Genomic DNA, 10,605 nt, shown 5'->3' with positions numbered 1-10,605 from the left:
TGGTTAGGCCACTGTTGGAATATTGCGTGCAATTCTGATCTCCTTCCTATTGGAAAGATGTTGTGAAACTTGAAAGGGTTCAGAAAAGATTTACAAGGATGTTGCCAGGGTTGGAGGATCTCAGCTGCAGGGTGAGGCTGTACAGGCTGGGGCTGTTTTCCCTGGAGCGTCGGAGGTTGAGGGGTGACCTTATAGAGGTTTACAAAATTATGAGAGGCATGGATAGAATAAATAGGCAAAGTCTTTTCCTTGGGGTTGGGAAGTCCAGAACTAGAGGGCATAGGTTTAGGGTGAGAGGGGAAAGATATAAAAGAGACCTAAGGGGCAACTTTTTCACGCAGAGGGTGGTACGTGTATTGAATGAGCTGCCAGAAGATGTGGTGGAGGCTGGTACAATTACTACATTTAAGAGGCATTTGGATGGGTATATGAAGGCATGGACAGATTGGACCGAAGGGTCTGTTTCCATGCTGTACATCTCTATGACTCTATGATTCTAAGAAGGCACAGTTTTAGTGTGATCTCCGACTGAAGCAAGAATGAAGTGAAGAAAACATTTCCACTCAATGAGTAGTTAGGGTGAGGAATGTGCCGCTTGGAAGTCTGGTGGTGGCAGCTCAACTGAGGCATTCAAGAAGGCACCAGATGAATATGTGAATAAAAATAATGTCCACGTGTCTGAGGAAAAATATCAGGAGCTTTGCGTTAGGTGCTGATGCTCATTTAACAAGCACAGCATTGTCTTTCTGCGGCAAAAGAATTCTGTGATTCTGTGATATACAAAAATCTGATGTCTATTAGATCATCTAGTCTATAACTACAGAATGCAGTTCTCAGTCCAAACACCTTCCCTCGAAACAAAGATGTGCAAGTGAGGTGAATTGGCCATGCTAAATTGCCCATTGTGTTTAGGGATGTGCTAGTTCGGGGTAAATGTAGAGTAATTGGGTAGGGGAATGGGTTTGCGTGGGATACTCTTCAGAGGGTCAGTGTGGACTTCTTGGTCCAAAGGGCATGTTTCCACACTGTGAAACTAGTACACTGTGCTTTTATTCATTGTCACTGAGTATTGAACATCCCAATTAAAATAAATCACAGCAGCTACAGTAGAGCATTCTGGTTTTAATAATTCACACTAGTCTTTGAGCTGTACAAGCAATATCAAACTAAATCAAGTCTCTCCCATTAATTACCTTACTTCAGAAAAGTGGTATAATTAGATTTTGCATTCTAAAAGAGCCATGATTTGATGAATTATTAAGCATTTTTTCACTCCAGTGACTTAAATACCAGAATCTGCTCACAGGGCTTTCTCAGTCATATGGCTTTCTTGCTACAGATGCACATCTAATTATGCCATCACGGTTCTCTGAACTAGCACAGCCACATAGAATTAGTAGTGGAGCTGTTCAATGTATTATCCCACAACTCTTCAAATTTAAAAAGTAGAACATGTTTCCAATATTTCTCCATACAGTTACTTTGTGCTAGTAGAGCTTATCATCGTGCATTTTAAAAAAAAATACATTGACAGAATGAGGGTGTCGCTGGCTAGGCCAACATTTATTGACCATCCCTAATTGCCCAGAGGACAGTTAAGAGTCACCCACATTACTATGAGTCTGGAGTCACATGTCAGCCAGAACAGGTAAGAATAGCAGTTCCTTCCCAAAATAACATCAGTGAACTCGGTGTGTTGTTTTCCCCAACTATCAGCAATGGTTTCATGGGTCATCATTAGACACTTGATTCTAGATTTTTATTGGATTTAAAATTTACCATCTGCCATGGTGGGATTTGAACACTGATTCCTAGAATATTATCTGGATCTCTAGATTAATTAATACCCACCAGGCCAATGCCTCCCCATAATGAATGTCAGAAAATTCTAACTCATTTCCATCCTCCATACAATAGATGATTATTCTCATATGAACAGTCATCTCCACATTAAGCATCAAGGCTAGGGATCTAATCTGGGCTCTTTCTTGTCTGTGAGGTTTAGAGATTGTGGTCTTTCCTCTGAACCTTCATGAGAGTCTCCTTTTGTGTCTTTTCTAACACTATGTAGCATGGCTACAGCATGCAAGCAGCTAAAGGTAGCTGTCACAATGACAAATGTCTTGCCAAGACAATTTTGGCTGTTGCTGAAAGCACAAAGACTGTGAGATTGAATATTTGGGCACAAAGTGGTAAAATATGAGCTTTTCTACAATTTAATCATTGCCTGGATCAACAAGTCTGGATCAGCAGGTACTGGTTAATTCTATTTCTGAAGTTCAGATCACAAAGAACTCCTGGCAAGCTGCCCAAGAGAAATTTTGTTTGCCTTAAAGAGAAAAGGAGTGGAGGAAAAACAAGCACTTGTATTTTTATGATGTATTTCACAACCTTACTATATCACAAAGCATAAATTCTCTGGATGTAATTACTTTGAACGCACTGACTCATATATTCAACTAACTATATTCACTGACTATATTCAAGATTATTACATAGCCTATACCTTTAGGATCTGGAATTTATATAGCATTTATATTATTTACATGGCCACAGAGTTGCTCCTATGAAGTCAAATACTTAATGCTGTATATTACCTGAATGTAGATGGCTTGCCCTTCTCGATCGATCTTGACACTATGAACCTGGCCATTTGCCCAGTTTCTGGTATCAATACTCAAGAAAACAGGATCGTTATCGCCGTCCAGTTTGTATCTTATTTGAAAACTCCCTGGAAGGAAAGAATTGATCGATTTCAATTGGAGAGATATAATCTGGTTAAGAGGCTAAACATAGGTCAAAATCCAAATATCGGGTGTGTACTTATATTCAGAAAAATATAATTTTGTAAAAATAACACATTCAAGTATTAAGGTTTGTCCTAATGTGAAAATTCTACTATGTATAACACTGTAAGTTAGTTAGATTTTGTATTTGTCATTTATTTTCATTTGTCTGTTTATATTTTCTATACAAATGGTACTTCACACTAATAACCTACCATTCAATATGAACGTGTTCAAAAGTAAAATGCTCAATTAGCTCAGCAGATTTATTATGCTGTGGACTGTAACGCAGTGTAATTGTATCTACCTCTTTAAAGTATGGGATTCACAACAAAATATCTACTTCTCATATGTCTCAGGAAGACAAAAGTAGAATCGTTGGGGATGCCTCAAGACAGAACAATACTTTTAACATTTTTTAAGTGCTTGTAAGTTTGAAATAATTGGTGTAAATTAGTACAGCATGGAAATCTCAATGTGATCCAGGTTTGGGTGCTCAAAAGTTTATTAAGAAGGTTGAAAATCATGCTGCTTGAGAGTTTGTCCTTTTTTTGGAAACAATACACAAATGCAAAGATATAAAATTGACTTTTAATTACTTGTGCATCATTTTCCCCATCTCATCTCATCAATTGAATGTACAAGTGTATAGCTAATAGTATCTAACAAAGTTCAGGAAGGATGTGATTGAGAGTTGGGTTGCACTACTAAAAGGGAAATTCTTAGAAGTGTCTTTGTTGGGGACAACCTTTTGGAAAAGTGTTTTAAGATTAATCTGCAAAATCAGCTCTCTCAGAGGATGGGGACTCAAGTCATATTGCCATACTCTTAACAGGCCATAGGTCTTCTCTTTCATTGGAAAGGGACCATTGGTAGTGATTTAACTGGAAGACTGCTACACCTCAGGGGAAGGGAGAGGTTGAGAAGGAAATTCCTTCATGGTAACCTCAGGAGGTGTGTGATTTGAACCCAGGCATCACATGACTTTGCAAACCAACCGTGCAGCCAACTGAACTGACCATCCAGGGAATGTAGTTCTCAATGAACTACAAAACTTCAAAAATTGCTGGCCAATTTACAGCATTCAGGAGCTTCCCTTATACAAAAGACACCTCATCCATTGCCTTTCTTTGAGCTTGCTGATTTTGTATGTTAATTTTCCATGAAACCAGTAAAGACTATTAAAAGTCAGAATTAGTGTGGCAAATACCCTGCTAATTATGCCAAAAACCCTCTCCTTTATAGAGAAAGGGAACAATTTAATCTTAGAGTAGGCTAAGAGGCTGGCACAACATTGAGGGCCGAAGGGCATGTACTGTGTTATTAGATTAGATCCCCCACAGTGTGGAAACAGGCCCACACCAACCCTCCGAAGAGCAACCCACCCAAACCAATTCCCCTACATTTACCCCTGACTAATGCACCTAACACTATGGGCAATTTAGCATGGCCAATTCACCTAACCTGCACATCTTTGAACTGTGGGAGGAAACCGGAGATACCTGGAGGAAATCCATGCAGACATGGGGAGAATATGCAAACTCCACATAGACAGCTGCCCGAGATGGGAATTGAACCCTGGTCCCTGGTGCTGTGAGGCAGCAGTGTTAACCACTGAGCCACCGTGCCGCTCTAAGTCTTCTAAGTTCTATGTTCTTTAAAGCTGTTAGATCTCCTGACTGCAAGGAGCAAGTTATTCTTATATCATTAAATAGTTATATGTTAATCATTAAAAGGCTGTAGGTTAGATAGATTTTTGATCAAAAAGTGAGTAGGTTCTGGAGGACAGGTGAGAAAGTGGAAAGAGATAACAAGCAGATGAATTATTGAGTGGCATAGCAAGCTCATCCGGCTGAATGGCCTACTCTTGCTCCTATTCCTTACCAACAACAACTTTAAGGTTACTTTTAAATAAAATTTAGAGGACTTCAAATTCTTCACACAGTTAGGAAAAGTGCCTATGATTGAAATATGTGCCAAACAGAAACCAGACTGGCAGAGGTACTAATGCATTGGCACAGCAATGATGTAACATCCAGGAATGCAACCAACCTGACAATATAGCACTCAACTGTGAAAAACACATCAGCCAAACATCCTGTGAGGCAGCTGGTGACACCACTCGCTGTCAACAACTTAACATAAAAAGTGTTGCATAACATTAAGTAGAAGCAGGCTAGTTGGCATTTGAATTGCTTCTTGTACAGATGGACAAAGAAGCGTGCCTTATGACTAAGTAAAAGTCAACAACACCTGAAGTAATTCAATGTGCTGAAACATTAGTTGGTGCTTTGGAAATATAAGGCTTCAATTAAACTTGTTTTAAATAATTTGATCATTTATTCTTCCTTTTCTTGGATTAAAAACCTATTAAATGTCTAATACTAGGGGGCATGCATTCAAGGTGAGAAGGGGAGTGGTCAAAGGAGATGTGAGGGGTACGTTTTTTACATAGAGAGTGGTAGGAGTGTGGAACAGGCCGACAGGGGTGATGGTGGAGGCAGATACAACAGGAGCGATTAAAGGTACTTTTAGATAAGCACATGAATATGCAAAAAAATGGAGGGATATGGACCAAGGACAGGCAGAAGGGATTAGTTTAATTTGGCATCATATTTGGCACAACATCATGAACTGAAGCGTCCATTCCTGTGCTGTACTATTCAAGGTTCTTTGTATTAGGATTAAATTCTGATGTTTTTGGACCTGTGAAGTATGATTTTAAGAACATAGAACTTTACGATATTCATTTCATCGGTTCCACAATATAAAGTAGAAATGAACTAATTGAGAGGATTTTGCATCAATCTGTCAGGCCATATTTAACATATCAATACTATGATGGCAAACAGATATTGCAAAATTACACAGCAATAAGAGAAGAGTTAGAGACAAGAATGCAGAGAATAGTATGACTGACAAATCATTCAGAATCAACTGTGTTTCAATGTTAGCATTTACACCTCTGAGTCAGAAGATTGTGGATTTAAGTCCCAGTGATACAAAATCTAAGCTAACACTTCAACTGTGGTGATATAATTTAAAAAAAAAGACCTTGGATGCTGGAAATCTGACATAAAAAGAGAAAGTGTCAAAAAAAAACCCTCAGTAGGTCAGGCAGCATCTGTGGAAAAAGAATGAATGCCTCAGGTCATTGATCTTCCATCATAGAGAAAGACAGAAGTGAAAGAGTGTTTTTGGACTAGTGGAAGAGAGGACATTGCAAGAAGAACAAAGAAGAACGCTTTGCCAACAAAAAAAACTCCCTAAAGTTTTTTATTTTGCCCTCAACATGACAATTCGTGCGGATACCAATGTAAATGGGAACATGCTTACACTGTATCTGAAGAGAGAGAGAAAGAGAGAGAGAGAGACCATAAGATGATAAAACTTTAAGCTCTAGGAGCAGGAGTAGGCCCATTGAGTGCATTCAGTCTGCTCGATCATTTAAAGAGATCATAGCTAACCTAATAATCCTCAACTCCACGTTCCTGCCTTTTCCCTGTAACTCTAAATTCCACAAATGCTTATAAATTTGTTTATCTCATCCATGAATACATTTAAGACCCCAGTTCTCGACAGCCCTCTGTAGTTTGCCTGGATTGGAATGGAACGAGTTTCCTACTGCAGATGTGTCCAGTCCATCAGGAAAGATACATTATTGGACCTGGTTCTTGGAACTGATGTGGGCCAAGTAGATTAAGTACCAGTGGGAAATATTTAGGAGACAGTGCTCACTGTGTGATACGGTTCACATTGGCGTTGGAGAATAAGATGCAATAAACCAAAGTTAAGAAAAATCAATTGGCAGAGAGCTGACTTCAAAGGGGCTGGACAGAGTTGAATATGATAGATTGGAATAGATTGTTGGGGGAAGATCAGTAACTGAGCAATGAGCCACCTTCAAAAAGCATATTGGGAGCAATGAGGAATTTGCAACAGCAACAGCATGTGATGGATGCCAGTTATAGGAAGGGGGGAAAGTCTCAGATACAGTCACATAGATAGGTTAACTCCAGGAAGGGTAAGAGAGATGGCACTTAGGGCAGGAGTCTTTTGTGAATATACCCATTTCAAACAGGTATGCTGTTTTGGAAAATGTAGGGGGTGGTGGATTCTCAGGGGAATGCAGCACGAACAGCCAGGTTTCTGGTATTGAGACTGGCTCTAATGCAATGAGGGGTACGTCGGCTTCCAAGAAATCAATTGTGTTAGGGGATTCTGTCGTCCAAGGTACAGACAGACATTTCTGTGGCCAACAGCGAAAAAGCAGAATGGTTGTTGCTTCCCTAGTACCAGGATCAAGGATGTCTCAGAGAGGGTGCAGAATGTTCTCACAGGGGAGAGGGGCCAACAAGAGGTCATGGTCCACTTTGGAACCTTCGACGTAGGAAGGGAAAAGGTTGAGATTCTGAAGGGAGATTACAGAGAGTTAGGCAGAAATGTAAAAAAGAAGTCTTCGAGAGTAGTAATATCTGGATTACTCCCAGTGCTACAAGCTAGTGAGGGCAGGAATAGGAGGATAGAGCAGATGAATGCATGACTGAAGAGCTGGTGTATGGGTGAAGGATTCACATTTTTGGATCATTGGAATCTCTTTTGGGGTAGAAGAAGGACGGATTGTACAAGAAGGACGGATTGCACCTAAATTGGAAGGGGACTAATATACTGGCAGGGAAATTTGATAGAGCTGCTCAGGAGGATTTGCAGAGGGGGGTTTGGTGGGGGGGGGGGGGGGGGGGGGGGGCAGGGAGATAATGAGGAAAGAGATCAATCTGAGACTGGTGCAGTTGAGAACAGAAGTGAGTCAAACAGTCAGGGCAGGTGGGGACAAGGAAGACTAATAAAATAAACTGCATTTATTTCAATGCAAGGGGCCTAACAGTAAAATAAACTGCATTTATTTCAATGCAAGGGGCCTAACAGGGAAGGCAGATGAACTCAGGGCATTGTCAGGAACATGGGACTGGGATATCATAGCAATTACAGAAACATGGCTCAGGGATGGATAGGACTGGCAGCTTAATGTTCCAGGATACAAATGCTACAGGAAGGATAGAAAGGGAGGCAAGAGAGGAGGGGATGTGTGGCATTTTTGATAAGGGATAGCATTACAGCTGTGCTGAGGGAGGATATTCCCAGAAATGCATCCAGAGACGTTATTTGGGTAGAACTGAGAAATAAGAAAGGGATGATCACCTTGTTGGGATTGTATTATAGCCCCCCTAATACTCAGAGGGAAATTGAGAAACAAACTTGTAAGGAGATCTCAGCTATCTGTAAGAAGAATAGGGTGGGTATGGTAGGGGATTTAAACTTTCCAAACAATGACTGGGACTGCCATAGTGTTTAGATGGAGAGGAATTTCTTAAATGCGTACAAGACAATTTTCTGATTCAATATGTGGAAGGTGCAAAACTTGATCTACTCTCGGGAAATAAGACAGGGCAAGTGACTGAGGTGTCAGTGAGGGAGCACTTTGGGGCCAGCGACCTTAATTCTATTCGTTTAAAATAGTGATGGAAAAGGATAGACCAGATCTAAAAGTTGAAGTTCTAAATTGGAGAATTCTGACGGTATTAGGCAAGAACTTTCGAAAGCTGATTGGAGGTAGATGTCCGCAGGTAAACGGACGGCTGGAAAATGGGAAGTCTTCAGAAATGAGATGACGAGAATCCAGAGAAGTCTATTCCTGTCAGGGTGAAAGGGAAGGCTGGTAGGTATAGGGAATGCTGGATGACTAAAGAAATTGAGGATTTGGTTAAGAAAAAGAAGGAAGCATATGTAAGGTATAGACAGGATAGATCGAGTGAATCCTTAGAAAAGTATCAAGGAAGTAGGAGTATAAAGGAAGTAGGAGTAGGGAAATCAGGAGGGCAAAAAGGGTACATGAGATAATTTGGGCAAATAGAATTAAGGAGAATCCAAAGGGTTTTTACAAATACGTTAAGGACAAAAGGGTAACTAGGGAGAGAATAGGGCCCCTCAAAGATCAGCAAGGTGGCCTTTGTGTGGAGCAGCAGAAAACTGGGGAGATACTAAATGAGTATTTTGATTAGATTCCCTACAGTGTGGAAATAGGTCCTTCGGCCCAGCAAGTCCACACCGACCTCCAAAGAGTAATCCACCCAAACCCATTCCCCTACATTTACCCCTTCACCTAACACTACCGGCAATTTAGCATGACCAATTCACCTAACCTGCACACCTTTGGACTGTGGGAGGAAACTGGAGCACCTGGAGGAAACCCACGCAGACACGGGGAGAATGTACAAATTCCACACAGACAGTTGCCCGAGGCAGGAATTGAAACCGGGTCTCTGGCGCTGTGAGGCAGCAGTGCTAACCACTGTGCCACCGTACCACCCCATTTTGTATCAGTATTTACTGTGAAAAAGGATATGGAAGATATCCTGTACGGAAATAGATGGTGACATCTTGCAAAATGTCCAGATTACAGAGGAGGAAGTGCTAGATGTCTCGAAACGGGTAAAGGTGGATAAATCCCCAGGACCTGATCAGGTGTACCTGAGAACTCTGTGGGAAGCAAGGGAAGTGATTGCTGGGCCTCTTGCTGAGATATTTGTGTCATCAATAGTCATAGGTGAGGTGCCGGAAGACTGGAGGTTGGCAAACGTGGTGCCACTGTTTAAGAAGGGTGGTAAGGACAAGCCAGGGAACAATAGACTGGTGAGCCTGACCTCGGTGGTGGGCAAGTTGTTGGAGGGAATCCTGAGGGACAGGATGTACGTGTATTTGGAAAGGCAAGTACTGATTAGGGACAGTCAACATGGCTTTGTGCGTGGGAAATCATGTCTCACAAACTTGATTGAGTTTTTTGAAGAAGTAAGAAAGAAGATTGATGAGGGCAGAGAGGTAGATGTGATCTATATGGACTTCAGTAAGGCTTCAACAAGTTTCCCCATGGGAGGCTGATTAGCAAAGTTAGATCTCATGGAATACAAGGAGAAGTAGCCATTTGGATACAGAACCGGCTCAAAGGTAGAAGACAGAGGGTGATGGTGGAGGGTTGTTTTTCAGACTGGACGCCTGTGACCAGTGGAGTGCCACAAGGATTGGTGCTGGGTCCTCTACTTTTTGTCATTTACAGAAATGATTTTGATGTGAGCATAAGAGGTACAGTTCGTAAGTTTGCAGATGACACCAAAATTGGAGGTGTAGTGAACAGTGAAGAGGGTTACCTCAGATCACAACAGGATCTGGACCAGATGGACCAATGGGCTGAGAAGTGGCAGATGGAGTTCAATTCAGATAAATGCAAAGTGCTGCATTTTGGGAAAGCAAATCTTAGCAGGACTTATACACTTAATGGTAAGGCCCTAGGGAGTGTTGGTGAACAAGTGACCTTGGAGGGCAGGTTCATAGCTCCTTGAAAGTGGAGTTGCAGGTAGTTAGGATAATGAAGAAGGCATTTAGTATGCTTTCTTTTATTGGTCATAGTATTGAGTACAGGAGTTGAGAGGTCATGTTGCGGCTGTACAGGTATTGCTTCGGCCACTTTTGGAATATTGCATGCAATTCTGGTCTCCTTCTTATCGGAAAGATGTTGTGAAACTTGAAAGGGTTCAGAAAAGATTTACAAGGATGTTGCCAGGGTTGGAGGATTTGAGCTATAGGGAGAGGCTGAACAGGGTGGGGCTGTTTTCCCTGGAGCGTCGGAGGTTGAGGGGTGACCTTATAGAGGTTTACAAAATTATGAGGGACATGGATATGGTAAATAGACAAAGTCTTTTCCCTAGGGTGGGGGAGTCTAGACCTAGAGGCCATAGGTTTGGAGTGAGAGGGGAAAGATATAAAA

At 41.4% G+C, this 10,605-nt stretch overlaps 1 protein-coding gene across 1 annotated transcript in view; it reads right to left on the bottom strand.

Moving 5' to 3' along the window:
- The window catches only part of LOC122551779 (contactin-associated protein-like 5), an 879,926-nt gene that overhangs the window by 179,220 nt on the left and 690,101 nt on the right, over nucleotides 1-10,605 (bottom strand). Inside the window, exon 20 of the mRNA XM_043694242.1 lies at nucleotides 2,598-2,731. Coding sequence (XP_043550177.1) covers nucleotides 2,598-2,731 — 134 coding nt within the window. The remainder of the gene's footprint in view (nucleotides 1-2,597; nucleotides 2,732-10,605) is intronic.

This window comes from Chiloscyllium plagiosum, chromosome 7, assembly GCF_004010195.1.
Source record: "Chiloscyllium plagiosum isolate BGI_BamShark_2017 chromosome 7, ASM401019v2, whole genome shotgun sequence".
Classification (NCBI taxonomy): Eukaryota; Metazoa; Chordata; class Chondrichthyes; order Orectolobiformes; family Hemiscylliidae; genus Chiloscyllium; species Chiloscyllium plagiosum.
This window is presented reverse-complemented; position numbering and strand designations above follow the sequence as displayed.